We start from the raw sequence: 18,484 nt of genomic DNA, 5'->3' as shown, positions 1-18,484 counted from the left end.
AAGATACTTGCATTCCTATATTCATAGTACCTCTTCCTTTTGGAATACTTTTCATTTACTTTTTCTTGTCTGATTTGCTATAGTTAGGACTTCCAATGCTATGTTGAATAGAAGTGGTGAGAGTGGGCACCATTGTTTTGCTCTAGATTCTGAGGGATCTGGAAGGCCTTCAGCTTTTCACCATTGAGTATTATATTGGCTGTTGGTTCTTCATAAATTGCTTTTATTATGTTGAGATATGTTCCCTCTATACCCACTTTTGAAAGGGTTTTTATGATGAATGAATGTTGAATTTTATCAAATGCTCTTTTTTGCGTCTATTGAGATAATTACTGGGTTTTTCCTTTTGTTGATATAAAAGGTAAATCTTAAGTGTTCTCGCCACAAGAAAGTAACTATATGAGGTGATGGTATGTTAATTAGCTTGATTGTGATAATCCATTTCATAATGTGTGTATATATACATATATATATATAAACATCATGTTATACACCTTAAATGTATACAAATTTTCATTTGTCAGAAAAAATCTCTAAAAGAAAATAAAAGAAAGGAAAGGAAATGCCTGATGAAATATTTTCTTTAGTAGTATCAGAATCAGTTAGTGATTGCATGATATCTTAAAGGTTTCTCAGGTGAATTTGGTAGGATCATGGTAAGGAATGTAAGCTAAAATCTAGTTGCAATGAAACTAAGGGAGGAGTTCCTGTCATGGCTCAGTGGTTAATGAATCCGACTAAGAACTATGAGGTTGCGGGTTCAATCCCCGGCCTGCTCAGTGGGTTAAGGATTTGGTGTTGCCGTGTGCTGTGATTTAGGTCACAGATGTGGCTCAGATCCAGTGTTGCTGTGGCTCTCGTGTAGGCTGCTGGCTACAGCTCTGATTAGACCCCTAGCCTGGGAACCTCCATATGCCACAGGTAAGGCCCTAGAAAAGACAAAAAGACCAAACAAAAAAAACAAAAAAACCAAAAAAAACCAAAAAAACCTAAGGGAAACTTAATAAGAATCCATCCCTAAGTTTTAAATATGCCTGACATCATGGAATCTGTAATGCCCAGTTCACTGCTTATCTTTCCATGGTGTGGTTTCAATTTTCTTTACGTCTCCAGGAAAAAAAGGGATGGGGGATAAAGTCAATTTTCTTCTTCTAAAAATCTATTTTTTTAGCCTCAGTGCTACCACAAAATTAATGATGCCTTTAGCAACTGCACTTGTTTCATTTTTTCCCAAGGTCCTCCAGGCTACCTCTCTGGAGAGTACACAAAGTTTCCACAGTGCTATTTTTGTAATTTAAAGCAGTTGTGCTTTCAGGCCTGATGCTACAACTGTAATTTTAATTTATCAACCTGCCACTCAGTGAAATGTTGTAAAAACATTTGAAAGCTTAAACCCATCATTTATTTCTGCACTTGTCAATGACACTCTTCTGTACTTGTCAAAATCATTTAAACTGAACTATGATAGCATATACAATATCACCAATAAATTGGACAATCAATCATGTATGTATATATTTTGACAATAGTGTCTTGAACGCATAGGTTCCAGAGTACATTTTTAAGAAGCATGTATTCATTACTCTTCAATAATAAAATACAGTAGAGTCATCAAAGAGTCTTCCTTAATTCTCAGAATTTCAAAATGTCTTAGGAAACGGAGGGGTTGATTGCGGTTGAAATGGCTTTTATTTCTTCAGTGAAATGTTCTCCTCAGGGAAAAGGAAGTAATTGCAGATTATAGCAGACAGGAATATAGTATTACTTGGAGGGAAGAAAATACATAGGATCATTAAATAGATTTATTTAAGTTCTGCTTATAAAGAAAGCAGTGGTGCAGAACTTTATAGCTGATGATATTTCAAAAAAGTGTTATCAGCAATTTCACTGCTATCTAATTCATTCATATAATAAAGTGTCACATTAAGCCAAATGCCACAGTTCATGTCAGTTTTACTTTGACGATTTGTATCATTATATATCATAGAAAGCCTCTCCCAGAGTTTGAATGAGATCTTTGATCATAATAAATTAAGGCACTTAAAATTAATCTATCATTTCATATAAATATATGTAGAAATAAAAAAACACCTCTTCAGCCATCAAATCCATTCAACTCAGTAACAACTCGGATACCATACAGGCAATATGTCTGTTTAAGATAAAATGTTAAAATTCTACCTTAAATAATATTGGCTAAATAATCTAGCTGTACCCTCTATAAACTCTTAGCCGTTGCAGTTTTCACCATTTATTTTAAAAAGGCAAGTCTAATGAAACTTCAAGACCTGTGGAGGATTTAAAATCACTTCATTAGCACACAATTATAACTAAGCCAAACTAATGCATATACATCAAATACCCATATATAAGAAAATAAATAACTGAAGTTGGCATACCTAAAACTCCACTCATGAGAAAAACTAATCTTGAGTGATATCATGGAGTCAAAAATCTTGTTTTAACAATCAAGACTTTGACAGGTATACTAACTTACACAACTACCACTGTTTTCTTATTGCCCACCATCACTGTTTTTGAGGAATGAGTTTTTGAAGTGTCAAGACACACTGGAAAGAGTAAGCATATAATCTGATTGCTGGAAGGTATATTTATTGAATATATATATAAATAAAATAGAAATAGTGGCTCAGGTAATTTAGATGTCTTATGCAGAAACATTTCACAAAGAGAGTGCTATTAATTCCATTTAAAATAAGATATTAGTTTTATTTATACTTTTAAAATCTGTCCTGAAAAGTATTGCTTACTAGAAATAAGTATGCAGAATAAATAAAGTGCTTTACTTCCATGCATCTAAAATCAACCCACCTCCAAGGAAGGAAAACTAGTTAAGCACATTTGAAGAGAATAAATTCTTTCTCCTTTTTTTAACTCCAGAAAATACACCTAAGGCTGACTTTGCAATTGAATCACACTTGATTATCTAAATCATTTCCAGCAGTAAGTGCTCATCTTAGAGGGTCCAAGGTTTTGATTAGCCTTTATTGTTTTGTTGTTCATTGGGTCATTACTGATTCTCATATAGAGAAAACAGATAGTGTAACTCTTTTAATACTGGAAAACTGAGACACAGAGAGGTGATGTCATCTCCATAAGGTCACACAGCATATTGGGAGCCATTTTGGAGTGGAGCCTGGCCTTGCAGGAAAGTGTTTCAAGAGCTGCCAATTTCCTGCATACTAACACTTGATGCTCTCCTCTGAGTTTCAGACTCATTTGAATCATCATGAATGCCTAAATATAGCTTTAATTATTCATGAAAATAATTATGTACATAAAAAGTTATTTATTGCTTTTAGAGGCATTGTGAATCCCAGATTTGCATTATAAAAGTGCTGGCAAAAGTTTTAAAGCCTCACTTTCCAATTAAATTCTGTTCATCCAGCCAAGAATGACTGATCTTTATTTCATCAATCTCAACATGTGACCTTTTCAATGCTTTTAATGACATTTTCAAAGTAAAGAATATTTTAATTCAGAAGATTTCCTACTTAACTCTGCAGAACAAATCAGTTATCACAGCATAATCATAGTGGCCAAATGTTAGCAAAAGCCAGGCATCACTTGTGCTCTAAAGAGCTTATTAGAAAAAAAAAAAAAATGCATGGATGAACTGTATTTTGGCATGCTAAGGTGTATATTAAAATGAAAATCCAGCCCCCAAATGTTTTATGTTTTTAGATACCTTGTTATTTCTTTTGTGAACTTTTAACTAGATCACATTCAAAATTCACCATTTAGAACCTGTAGGCCATGTTCAACTTCAAAATGACATAACCATGCCTGTGGTTTGATTCAACAGCAAGCGGCTCCCGACTGTCGCTTCCCCTTAGCTTCAATGAAAAGCATATGAAAGATAAAGCACTTGATGAGACATTTCTTTCAGATACTGGCTCAATTATCATACCATGCAGGCATATTTAAATGAAGTATATGTTAGAGCCCAATTAGATATAAAAAAATCTTGAAAGTCTTTTAAAAAGTGAAGCTCTCTGGAGAAATCACTTTTAAAATGTGTTCTTTAATCATAGGCCTTTGATAATCCACAATACTCTCACTATGCCTACGGCAGGCCTAGTATTCCAGGTTCCCATGTAAGACCACCAAGTCACAGGTTAGCAGGGCTGCCCAAGAAATCAAAGTTCTCAGACCTAATTTTCTTCAGTCATCAGGTTTTGTTTGGAAGCTCTTGAGAAAGAATTTGATGAGCATCTCCGCCCTTTGTACAATGAAAAGCTGTTCAATTCCAGGAAGTTCATCTAATCATTATTTGAAGGGCACTGTAAGAGTGTGTGCAAAATATTATGTGATAACATTGTCAGCCGTTGTTCTAAACCAACTTACTCTACAAGAATAAATAGTTCCCTGTTGCTGTGATTGAATATTGAGCTTTCCCTCCATGTTACAAAGATTATAGCATCAAATTATCATTGCTGGAGAGTTGAGTAAAATATTTAGGCATGTGTTTTTGACAATGACTAATGAAGTCTGCAAAACTACTTAGACTTAAATATATAATATGTTGAAAATATTTTGTGTTAATGTCTTAACATGTAAACCTTCAAAGCGCAAGTTAAAAACAAGAAGTGGATGTTATGATGCCATTGAATTCTAATCAAGACTTCATTTCCAGGATCTTTATCCTTAGTTCTGAATATCAGTGCAATTATATTTGGATGAGATTCATGAAGTGCAAAATTCTGTTTAAGTCATTTTGCTAGGTGAAAAGCAAGATATAAAGGTAGATGAGACTAGTGTTTCTCATGGTGAACTCAGTAAAACAGTGCCAATCCATAAATTGCTTTTACCAGTTTGTTATTAATTGAATACAAAAGGGAAGAGTAAGATGTGGTTCAGATCTGGCATTGCTGTGGCCTTGCCGTAGGCTGGCAGCTGTAGCTCAGATTCAACCCCTAGCCTGGAAACCTCCATATGCCCTGACTGCAGCCCTAAAAAGGAAAAAAAAAAATATTTAGCTCATTAATGCTCAGAAGAAAAGTACCTCTAAGCAACATTAGTAGGTTATGATAGAGATTTATTCTAGAAAATATCAGTTGACTCTTTAACAAAACTCCAGATTAAGTGCAATGCCTCACTTGAAGCAATAAATGGTAAACTTTATACTAAAGGGAAAAAAAAATCTAGTCAGCGATATTAGGGAAATACATAAATATTCCCTGTGCAAAGTAGAGGAAAGAAAAGTGGCAAAATAAGAACATAGAAAAAATTTGATTAAAGAACATTGAGTTTCATCTGTAAATAAAAGACATTCCCAAAGAGAACATGAGTCAGTAATGAAATGTAAAGTATAATTCATTCATTTTAATGACATTTTTAATATTTGAAGTGTAAAGAAACTTTTATATACATATATATCCGTACTAAAAGAAAAAGCTAATTTTAAGAGAAAAAATTTCAACAGAAAAAATAAAGTTGGACCCAGTTTTCTTAATGATGTGAAGACAATAATGGAGGTAGTTTTTAGGAAAAGGATTGTAACACAATAATTCTGTGTTCAGCTGTGTCATTTTTTATTTACAAAGGTGACAGAAAGATATCAACAGAAAATAAGTTATACCATGTACCAAACACAGATAGAAATTATTTATAAATTATAAATGTAGTTGCTAGCCTGTTTTTTTCCACCCTAGACACTGACATCATAAGGATTAACTTAAGTTATAACAATTATTTAGTCATGCTCTTTAACTGAGAACATTATGAAGGGGACTAAATGATTTATTAAGGATGATTGTAGGAGTGGTGAGAAATTTTTGACATTTCTAAAGTTCATCAAAGATGAGAATATAAGAGAAAATTCTGAAGCGTGGCAATTATGAGGGAGATTGTCTCTTTTGCAAACATGTAACTTAGGGATAAGAACTGCCTTGAGAATTCCCACTGTGGCTCAGTGGTTTAAAAATCTGACTGCAGTAGCTCAGGTTTCTCTGGAGGAGCAGGTTTGATCCCTGGCAGTGGGTTACAAGGATCTGGCATTGCCACAGCTACAGCATTGTCACACCTGTGGCTCAGATTTAACTCCCTGGCCTGGGAACTTCCATATTCCACAGGTACAGCCATAAGATTAAAAAAAAAATAAACAAAATAACGTATTAATCAGTGGGAATAAAATAGAAACCACAACAAGCCATGTTTGTATACAGAAAGTAAAAATTGGCAAAGAGTGAAAACCAAGTCAGTGAGGAGTGGAAGAATTATTCAATATGCCCCTTTTGATTTTACATTTGTGGGAAACACTCATCTTAGGTAATAGGTGTTCAGTGCAATGTGAGTTTGTAATAAAAGGAACATAGAACTAAGTATTTTGTGAAAAGGGGAAACTTTAAAACCAAGTACAGGTGCATAATAGAAGACAAACTTGAGTATCTAAAAATGTCCTAAATTTCCAAAATAACTTTGAGTAATAATAGTGATAAAAGTTAATATCTCGATTTCAATTTAAATGGTTTTACTTTTTTTTTTCCCCTGTATTTTTAGGGCTGCACATGAGGCACGTGGAAGTTTTCAGGCTAGGGGTTGAAACAGAGCTGTGGCTGCCCACCTAAGCCACAGCCACAGCAACAGCAGATCCAAACCATGTCTGCCACCTACACCACAACTCATGGCAATGCCAGATCCTTAACCCACTGAGTGATGCCAGAGATTGAACCCAAGTCCTCATGGATACTAGTTGGGGTCATTACTGCTGAGCCACAATGGGAACTCTATGGTTTTGCTATTTTATATTAAGATAATTCCTTTTTGTTTTGGGCACATATCTATTGTGTTTAAGTAGTTTTCTTCTTACTATTTTACTTAGGACATATTATAAGAAATGCCTCAAATTTTACCAAATTCCTCTCTATCATCTGCTGATGAAAATAATATTTTTGCTCCTTTCATTTCTTTTCATATCAGATCATATTTATAGATTTCCAGACTTCAACATAGTTTACATTGACTTATGGTGTTGCTCTTTTTCTGATGAGATTAAGACTGTTTTTTCATCTTGTGACTTTAACAATGAAAGCATCTAAAACTATATATTTTTGTTTTCAGTCAGGTGCTTTCTGTGGTCCATAGGTTTTGGAAAAAGTATTCTATTTATTTCTTTTTAGATAATATGAAAGTCCAATTTTTATTTATTCTTTATTCCTGCATCAATCTGACTGAAGAGAGCCAGAAAGACTGGAATTGGTACTGAAAGAAAAGGGAGCCAGGTTCAGGTCACCACCTTCTTAAAACCTGTATGTGAATGGATAAATGCTACATTTTAACAATGTCATTTGACTTTAATAAAAACAGTGTCATTTGGAATTTTTGCTTGGAAGAGATCCCAGAAATACATAATTATTAATTCTCTTCTCTGTAAAATTTCTAATAAAATAGTCTGGGGGCTCTCTTGAGGTGTCTGTGTCTGTTACACTGTGCTATAGTAGATCATACAAAGTTTTGCCACAGTATTTTCCTTTTTATGATTTTATTCTCTTTCCCAAACTACTAGAAGCTAGAGATATTTGGAACTCATTATTCTATTCCTTTGTTATATTTAGCAGTAACATTCTTCCTTGTAATTACTACTCTTCAATACTTGTCTTGCCTTCTGGAGCCACAGTGAATAAATTCAATGCCTCTTCCACTAGACAGCCTTTCAAATATTTAAATAATTAGCTTCCTTCCTTCCCAAAGACCTTTTTCTCTAGACTAAACATTCTTATTTTATTCAACCATTTCTATATTGGGGCATTGTTTTGAGGTTTCTTGCCATCCTAATTTCTTTCATCTGTATTCACTCCAGTTGGTTGAAATCCTACTGAAGCTTCACTGAAATACACTAAACCAAATATTTACAGAGATGTCTCAAAAGCGAACGTCCAGTGCTGTTGTTACTTCCTTTTTTAAAGATGCTGCAGTTCATTTAATGCCTTCTAAGATCTCATTAGCTTTATGGGAGTGCTATCAACCTCCTGGCTTACACTGAGCTTGCAGTTGATAAAAGTACCACAATATTTCTTACAACAATATCTGGTAAGCCATAGACAAGATGGTTTATGCTCTGGTCTTTGATTGGTCATGTTACCTTAGTTCTCTCATTTATAAAATCAGGATAATATTAATATTAACTCATAGGATTTTTAAGACAATTAAATGATTTGATTATATGCAAAGCACTTATAATAGTGACTGACAATTGCTAAGGATTCAGTAAATATTAACTGTTAACATTATCATTGATATTCTTTTACTATTATTATTATTATCCCTTTGTCTAATCTTAAAGATGTTTATAAGCTAGTTTATACCATGAGGAATATGTGCCATTGATATATTTACCTTGAAGGAAAACCTTTTAGAAAATCATTATAATCCAATAAGTTAAATAATAGTAATAATAAAAATATCAAATGCACAAGCTATGAAAAAAAAAGGTGTCTTTACACATAGATCCCCCCTGGGAGTTCCTGTTGTGGCTCAGTGGTATCAAACCCGACTAGTATCCATGAGGACATGGGTTTGATCCCTGGCCTCGCTCAGTGGATTAAGGGTCTGGCGTTGCCCTGAGCTGTTGTGTAAGTTGCAGATGCAGCTCGGATCTGGCATTGCTGTGACCGTGGCAGAGGCTGGCGGCTACAGCTCAGATCAGCCCCTAGCCTGGGAACTTCTATATGCCGCACCTGCAGCACTAAAAAGGCAAAAAATAAAAGTAATAAATAAATAAATAAATCATCTAAACAACAACAACAACAAAAAAACCAACAGCAAATAGACCACCTGTACCCTTTGATTACATATCACATGGGGTCATTCTTAAACATGTAGAATACAAGAATGCCTAAACTGGATTGTCTCAGTTAAAATCCAACCAGGAGACAAGAGACAGAAATCACACTAGCCACTTTTACAGGGAAATTTTAATATGCAGAATTATTAACTAGTTAAATACCATTAACTACTTAAAGGGGGTAAAAGAGACTACAAAAGAATATCAGAATAGAAAATGTAGGTAGTAATTCCTATCTCTATGACTGAAGGAGAGAATCCAGGAAGGAAAAAAACTGAAGAGCCTCTCCCTCCTGGGCTGAGTTCACAAACTATTGGAGAGATTGTGGCTGCAGCTCACTAGATGGCAGAGAAAGTTGTTGGCGTGTTGGTGGACTGTGGGTAATGAGTAAGCATCATCCTGCAGGGGCAAGAGTGAGCAGCAGTGGGTCTCTTGTAATGTGCTGACAGCTGTGCCAGAGAAACAAGGCGAAAAACAGGTGGGAATCTGGAAAAAGAAGCCCCTTCCTCTTCAGTGCTTTTCAGTTTTCCTCCAAACACCCTGTACTGGCAAACCCTACCACGGTGCCAGCTGCAAAGGAACAACGTTTACAGGATCCAGCTCCATTATCACAAAGCAACAGCAAAGAGAAAGCAGTTTTAGAGCTAATAGGAAATAAATTGTTATTTATTGGCAGAAAACTTTAACCCAACATGGTCTAATCCAATTGTAATGCTCTAAGCATCCTAATTTTAATGTTCAGGTGTTTGAAAATTATAATATAGTTATTTTGTATTCCTACAAAAAGTAATAATAATAAATATGGCAGAAATTTCTGTATAATTCTAATATTCAATTCAAAAAATATCTACTGGGTGACTAGAAACACCTTGTTTTTTTTTGCAGAGCTCTAAATCTAGTGAGATAGACTCATGAACAGTTAATGACAATATAATATGTTCAGATAGAAGTATGTAGAAGAAGTTGTGAGAATGAAACCTGCACATTTATGAATAAATTCAGCTAGAACAAAAAGGTATATAATCTCCTACAGAATTTTGACATGAGCCCTCCTGGAATATTTTACCCTGAAAACTTCAGTGTCAAGAAATTCAGACAAATTAGATTACGTTCAAAGAAGGAAGACAGGAATGATTAATAGACTAGAGATACTGGTTTGTGAAAGGAAGGATAACAGAAATAAATCTGTATAGATTAGCTATGTGACAGGAAAAGCAGAGTGCTGACAAGCATGAGTCAAATGTAAATACAAAAAACTATGATCGAGGAATAGAACAGTAAGTGGAGTTTAGTCCAACTCAACAAACTTTTTAATTGGGGAGGATGTGGGTCTTGAGTTAGGCCCTAAGGATAGATACATATTCAATGGAACAATACATGTGTTGACAGATGAAGAGCTTGAGCAAATCCCCATAAATAGGACATATTCTATTGAGCAAGCAGTTGGGCTAATGTAAAAGTTTGTGTAGAGATGCAAGAATATATGTCTCTGATAATAAAGAGCTATTCTGTGCCACCCAGCGAGTAGTGCTAGGAATGGCTGAATGATTAAGAGTATTTGAATGAATTGTTAAATATCCTCATACTAAGCGAAGTCAAAAAGAGAAAGACAAACACCATATCACTTATATGCGGAATCTAGAATATGGCACAGATGAACCTATCTACAGAATAGAAATAGATTCACAGACAGGGAGAACAAGACTTGTGGTTATCAAAGGGGTGGGGCAAGGGAGTGGGATGGACTGGGAGTTTGGGGTTGATAGATACAAACTATTACATTTAGAATGGATAAATGACAAAGTCCTACTGTCTAGCACAGGGAATTATTTTCAATCTCTTGGGACAGAACATGATGGAAGGCAATATGAGAAAAAGACTGGGTCACCTTTCTGTACAGCAGAAACTCCCACAACATTGTAAATCAACTATAATTTTAAAAAGTTAAAAGAAAAAAAGAATGTCAGAAGAAGGCTCTGCATTGTGGAGAGTGCGGAATGTTGAAAATTCTGAACAGTACCTTAAAGACCATGGGGAGTAATTGAGGGTGTGTTGTTGTTCTTGTTTATTTCTGATATTTTGTAAAAAGAATGCTTTCTAATCATTAGCAGCATACATGATGGGTAGGAGAGGGGACCAGAAATGCCAGTTTGCAGACCGTTTTCCTGGTCCAGGCAAGACTGTATATCTCTAGGCAGGCCCCTCACATTGACTAGATGTTTTGCTAGATAAATGACTCCTGCTTTCACATTTATCATTCTACTACCAAATGTGTCATGAACATAAAAATCAAATGTCATTCTCCTTGTAACTTTATAAAGTAATCATGAACTTAATAGAATCATATGTATATATACACACATATACATATATAGTCACTCATTCTAGATTAGAAGACAGAAGTGGAAACTAAACTTGATTTTGGAATTATATATCCTTCCTATGGGAACACAGCATAGAGAAGGGTAACAAGCATACCCCATTCAAGGTGGTACTTCCAAAATGAGAATCCCTGTGTTCACATGGCCAGAGGGAGAAAAATATTTCCTTTTTTCTCCTCTTTCTTGTTCCCAGAGTTACTCTTCACACATCCTTCAATTAAAAAATAATCATCCTTTGAATGTATGAGACACTAAGCTTGGCTCATAGCAATTTAGAGACCGAAACTCTTTTTTTTTTTTCTGTCTTTTTGCTATTTCTTGGGCCACTCCCGTGGCATATGGAGGTTCCCAGGCTAGGGGTCGAATCGGAGCTGTAGCCACCGGCCTACGCCAGAGCCACAGCAACGCGGGATCCGAGCCGCGTCTGCAACCTACACCACAGCTCACAGCAACGCCGGATTCTTAAACCCCTGAGGAAGGCCAGGGACCAAACCCTCAACCTCATGGTTCCTAGTCGGATTCGTTAACCACTGCGCTACGACAGGAACTCCTAGAGACGGAAACTCTTAAATGTACTGCGTGGACTATTTTAATCCCTGAACTTCTTAGTCACTTTATCTTTCTAAGGAATTGGGTCCTTACCCACTGTTAGTCAGGAATTCTATAAATGTGCCGTAATCCATTCCAAAATTCTTGGTAGTCAATTGAATATTTTATCAATGCAATTTAGACTAAATAGGTTTTGCCACTGTTTTTACATTTTGAATATATGTCTACACACACACACACACACACACACACACACACTCCAAATATACAGATTTATATGTATTCTGTAAAGTGAAAATAGACATATCTCTGTCTACATATTATGTTAGAAATCTTTGTATATATGTTCAACTATATATACTGTGTTGGAAACCCACATCAAATTTTACAAGTTAGAAGTGAGAGTCTGTAGGTGCTTTTAAGGAAATTTTTGCCTCACTAAGAACCTCAACCATAGAGAAAAGTGTGCTCTGGAAATTTAGGTAGCCTACATTTTAACTTCTGAATTCATGACTTCCACAGGCATTCTGAAGAATAGTTGTGCTAAAGAGAGATAACAAACTTCATAAGACACTGTTCTACGTATTTGTTCCATATTTTTCTACCAATAATTCTTGACCATCTAGAAGGACTAACTTTTGAATGTTCACTTATTAAATCCCTATATGCTTTTACAGGGATAATTAAAATGTCATCTCTTTCATGAAACCTTATTTGATTTCTGTATCCAATCACAGCCTACTTCTGCCTATAATCTCTCATGGTAGTTTTTATTTTTATTTTGGCATTTAACAAATTTGGCTTTGAATTATGTTCATATGTGTATTTGCCTAATCCCTTAAATTTAGATTGCTGTTCCTTTAGAAGCTATGTTCTGCAGATATGATATTATTATTCACAAATCTCAGTATTATGCTTCATATAAGCATCCAATAATTTATATAAGTATGCAATATGTATTTAATAATTGATCATTCAATATAATCCAGATATAGTGATTAAGAAGGCTCCAGTAATTATTTGTAGTTATTATTTGTAGGTTATCTGTTAAGAAACCATTAAAAGCCTCCCTCTTTATGCTAGGAAGTTTATTAATATTCTTTCAGGTTTTATATACATATATTTTTTTTCCATACCTATAACATACAAAATTTCCCTGACCAGGGATCAAACCTGCACCACAGCAGTGACCTGAGCCACAGCAATGACAATCCTGGATCCTTAATTGCTAGGACACCAGGGAAATCATTCAGATTATATTTTAATGATATTCTGTGGTAGAAAGTAAAAGGAAGTACTTCTGTATATTAGTCTACTCATATGAAGCTGTTTTATGAATTCAAAGTGATTATATAAAATTAATCACATATATTATAAAAATCCAATGAGTTGTGATTTCTTCTTCCAGAAATGAAAAAGTTTGAATGACATTCCAGGAAATTTACTAGGTCTCATTTAATCTCCCAAAATGAAAGGAAGTGTGAATGTGCAACTCTAATCAATTAGCTTTACTAATTCTTATTTCCTATTAACTTTCAAAGGAATCTGAGCTAATAGAATACATTGAAGAGTAGAAGAAAAGTTGTGATGTGCACAAGATTTAAAAAATAAAATATAAATTATTTTTGTGTTAAACATTCAAAATTATTATTTTACTTTTCTAGAAAGTCAAGCACTTCCCATTTGGCACTAAGCATGCTCCAAGATGACAAAAACCTTCACATTTATTAGACTTAGTTTCCTCCTGGACAATCCCCTAAACATCTAATTTTTTATCATTTTCTTTTCAATGGCATAAGAAACTGATTGTCTGACAAAATGACTGCAATGGAAACTGCAAAGTTTTTTCCTTTAAAGGCTAAAATAGATGTAACTAGAGATTCTCATACTAAGTGAAGTAATTCAAAAAGACAAATAACATACGATATCACTTTTATGTGGAATCTCAAATGGTATAAATGAACCTATCTGAAAAACAGAAACAGACTCATGGACATAAAGAATAGACTTGTGGTTGCCAAGAGGAGGGGGAGAGAGTTGGATGGACTGGGAGTTTGGGGTTGGTAGATGCAAACTATTGCATTTGGAAAAGATAAGCAGTCATGCCCTACAGTTCAGCACAGGGAACTATATCCATTCTCTTGGGATAGAACATGATAGAAGAGAGTATGAGAAGAAGAGTGCATATGTATATTTGGATGACAGGGTCACCATGCTATATAACAGAAACTGACAACACTGTAAGTCAAATATACTCTAATAAAAATAAAATAATTTTTAAAAAGCCAAAATAGATCAAATCATAGCATAACAGTGGGATATTTTTTAATATGAAAGACAAGTTTTTCTCAGCAACACAATTCTAGGATACATAATATACCTTACAGAGCTGAATATACCGAAAAAGGCAATGCCATTTTTTGACAGCTAATTTCAAACAGAGACTCACACAGAAAGAAAAAGAAGGAATTTTTTTGAGAGTGCAAGAATCTGAAGGAGGGAAAAATATTAGACAAAAACAAAAACAAAAAAACAGAATCATTGAGGGCCGGAGGAATCCTGAGGAAAGCATGGCAGACATGAATCAGACTTCCCCTGTGGCGATCTCTCTTCAGCTCCTTGAATTGCTTTCTCTTCCTTCAAAATCCAGCTTGATTTTATAGCTTATGCCCTGAGCCAACTACAGCCATGGCATTCCTGCTAAAAGTCTAAGCCAGTAAAACAAAAGCAGCCTTGTCAAGATTACCCAGACTTGTTTGTACATTATTTCATTTCTAACTTGACAGGTAAAATTGAGTTCATGATGGCAGAAAGTGGCTCTTGGAGATGAAACAATTTAGGATGCTTTGTTCTAAATCGTTCTCATAAATATGCCTTAGCAGTTAGGATTGAAGAAAAATAAGCAAATTGGACAGGATAATTTAACCATCACCTGAGAAAAATAAAAAATAATTTTTTTCCCTCAGGAACTTTTAAATTTCCAGAAGTCTGATAAACTATCGAAGTTTTTTTTTATTAAAGTGTATTTCTTAAAGGTATAAGACATATGAGTGGAATCCATGACATCATTCTCATCCATATTAGTGACGCTTTTATTAACTGGCCCACATGTCACATTTTCTTCTTGCTATTAAACTCCACTTTCTGAGGTTATAATATTTTTTAAAAGAACTTCAGAAAAAAAGATGATAAAACAATTTAGCCACATATCCTCTCTGCATTTATTTTGTCACATCTGAAAATTATTTGAGAATTTTCTGTTTGGAAATAATTATTCCATCAAACAATAGTTATTTAATGCATCTAAAATGTCTATCACCATGTCTGACACTTGGTTAATATCAAATTTATCTTTTAGAATCAGTTATTTCTCAACACTACTTAATTATTCTCATTATTATGAATGTTATTATTTAATTTCAAAGATAGTTCCCAGGTCCTTCAGAAAGACAAGGCAAGAGTCTAGGAGAATATTTACATGTCAGAGAGGCAGAGACTTTACAATTACAAGTTTTCTGAAGTAAATGCTCTAAGAAAAGAGAAGTGGAAAGTCTATTCACAAAGAAATCTGTCTTTAGTTCAGTCAAGCTGGGTGAGATTTAAGGCCATCTTGATCACCACTAGAATGTGAAATTCATGAGCAAAAAACAAACTATTTCACTAAACCTAAGTGACTAGTAGGGTTCCTGACATATAGGTTCTCAATCAAGTTGTGGTAAATGAGCATATGAAGTGATAATGCTGTACTAAATACTTATCTGTGTTACTTAAGGCATTTAATATCTCTAGGCTTCAGTATCCTGTAAAATTAGAATAACATGCTACATCTTATAGGTTGTTGTTAAAGCTAAATCAGATTATGTATGGAAAAATCACAAAGAATTTTGTTCCAATAACTAGAATGTTTCTTTCTCCAGGTATCATGTTTCATAAACAAGGTCTCAACAAAGAGTTCCCGTTATGGCTCAGCAGGTTAAGAACCCAGCATAGTGTCCATGAGGATGTGGGGCTGGATTCCTGGCCTCACTCAGTGGGTTAAGGATCTGGCATTGCTGCAAGCTGCAGCATAGGTTGCAGATGTGGCTCAGATCTGGTGTTGCTGCGCTGTGGCATAGGCCTGCAGCTGTAGCTCTGATTTGACCCCTAGCCCAAGAACTTCGATAGTAGGTGCTGTCATAAAAAAGAAAAAAAAAAGAAATTTCTCCACTAGATTCTTAAAATTATATATCTTTTTCTCCTTCTTTTTGGCTTTGAGAAACTCATTTGTATTATCCAAACATGAATGCTATTGTATATACACTTGTATTCAACAAACATATTCTTTTTCCCCCCAGCTTTATTGGGATATAATTGACATATAATGTCGTGCAAGCTTAAGCTATTAAAGATGTTAATTTGACACACTTACATATTGCAAAATGATTACCACCACAGAATGAGTTAACGCATCCGTCACATCACATAATTATCATTTCTTAAGTGTCTGTTATCAGGTGGATAGATAAAGAAGATGGGTATGTTATATACAATGGAATATCAGTCAGCCATGAGAAAGAAGGAAATTTGCCATCTGTGAAAACATGGTGTACCTTGAGGGCATTACGCTCAGTGAAGTGAATCAGAGAAAAACAAAACCTGCATGGTATCACTTATATGTGGAATCTGAAAAATCCAAACCCATAGAAACAGTAAAAGTGTGGTTAGCTGGAGGTGAGGGAAATGGGGAGATATTGGTCAAAATGTACAGACTTTTAGATGTAAGTTAAATAAGTTGTGGAGATCTATCATGTTCTTAAACTTGCCGAGACCAGCTCAGCAGGTGAGGGCTGAAGAACGAGTGCTGTGAAACTTAAGGAAAAAGTTAACATAAAACAAGACACAGAGACACTTACCTTAATTAAATGGGGGAACCGGGGGACTCAAGGCCTCAGAGACCAAGATCATTGGCATTATATCCAATTGAACACCATGTTGTAAGGCTCTTTGGATACATAATTACATTGAAAAAAATAAATATTTAAAAGTAACATAAATTTATTGGTATTCCATTACTGTGATTAAAACAAATGTCAACAATGAATATTTTGTTTCTCTCCCTAGTGGCTATGTCTTTGACTATGATTACTACAGAGATGATTTCTACAATCGGTATGTAAATTTCTCATCCTTGTTTCCCTTTAAATTAAATTATCTTTTAACTCTTTGTAATTTAATTCACAGATATTCTTAACTAATATGTTTAAAATAATATTTTATAGTAAAAAAAGTCCCAATAAAACATGATAGACAGATTTTCCTATTTTTATTTTACTTAACTAAAGTATGATAGATATTGGACTTAGACTTCGGAGGTGCTTTAAGATTAAAATTTGGTTTCTAATATTTGGAGATAGTCTAAAGACTTAATTAACCAATGTTATTTTCCAGGTCTGTTGTTGACTTAGAATTTTCCCAGACTGAGAGATGTAAATTCAGAAAGTGACTCCAATCTTCTAAAATACATTTGCTTTCATATGGCACATAGATTCAGTAAAAATTATGGATAGTTCTTGCTTTGCATAGGAGTGTAGGATACCATGTAGAGTGATGTTAATAATCAACAAAGAAAAGTAGGATATCCCATGACCTTTAAGTTTTTTGTCAAAACATCAAAAACTTTCTTATGTTATATACATATTTATATATGTATCCATATATATAAAATCCCTAGACATACATATAGGAAAACACAGTGAAACTAACAGTTATTTAGTATACTAATTTAAAATTTTAACACTGTAATGTAAAAATACCGAGAATTAGTAGACTTATCAAAAGTAATTTGAATAGTGCTTGCCTTCTTCTTATATTATAATATGGAGCAAGCATACCTTTAACCCTCAGTGAATTGTCATCCTCCTAAGATTGGATCAGCTTTGACATTTTATCAATGTTGTGAACTACCTCTGAGATTTCTTCGGTGCATTTTTTCTTGGGCCAGTATCACTTCCTCTGGAACATCTTCATCCCTTTTCAGCACAGCACAACCACTTTCTTCAATTATGTCAATATGTTTTATTTTATTAAGTTCCTCTGGCTGCATATGGAATGGAAGGAAGGTCTCCTGAATGGAAGTGTCCATATATTTACTTAGTCATTTGTGGACTGAAAAACTAGCGGCAAAGTTTGGATTTTAAGAAATTACTCCTGGTAGATATATGTGGTAACTGAAATTTAATTTGCACTGTTGGCAGACTGATGTTATTTAACTAAGCATCAGTAATTGAAATTCTTCATATTAGAGATAATGCAAAACAAAGACTGACTGTGCATAGATAGATCATTGGACCACACACCAAAAAATGAGGTAAATATCTTTTAGGCCTTTAACTGTAAGTTCCAAACAAACAAAAACCCAAAGCATAAAAATGCAAATTTAGAAAAACAGAATGGACATTTTAAATAAGGAAGAAACTTCATAATCCCCTGTAAGGGTCTTATTCTCTTTTCTTCAGCCAGGAGCATCCTTTTTCAGTTCCACAAGAATACTGTGTTCCTTCCTGCTGTGGGAACTTTCTCTGATTACTTCTACTCCTGGTATCTCCCTCCACCATCTAGTTAACCTGACTTCTTCCTTCAAATCTCAGCATGAATATGTCTCTCAAGTTAAATGAGGTTCCTCTGTTCCCCTCTCAGCACCCAGCAGTGTTCCTTCACAGCACCACTTCTAGTTTTTAGTGCTGTATTTTTTTATGCAGTGACAAAGTTT

General features: G+C 34.5%; 1 protein-coding gene across 18 annotated transcripts in view; it reads left to right on the top strand.

Moving 5' to 3' along the window:
• RALYL (RALY RNA binding protein-like) overlaps window positions 1-18,484 on the top strand; it is a 774,288-nt gene that overhangs the window by 667,303 nt on the left and 88,501 nt on the right. For all 18 annotated transcript variants that reach the window (XM_021090630.1, XM_021090635.1, XM_021090620.1 and 15 more), the window contains one exon: window positions 16,837-16,884. In XM_021090630.1, the coding sequence (XP_020946289.1) occupies window positions 16,837-16,884 (48 nt within the window). The remainder of the gene's footprint in view (window positions 1-16,836; window positions 16,885-18,484) is intronic.

This window comes from Sus scrofa, chromosome 4 (assembly GCF_000003025.6).
Source record: "Sus scrofa isolate TJ Tabasco breed Duroc chromosome 4, Sscrofa11.1, whole genome shotgun sequence".
Classification (NCBI taxonomy): domain Eukaryota; kingdom Metazoa; phylum Chordata; class Mammalia; order Artiodactyla; family Suidae; genus Sus; species Sus scrofa.
The sequence above is the reverse complement of the archived record's forward strand: the minus strand, read 5'-3'. Positions and strand labels throughout refer to the sequence as shown.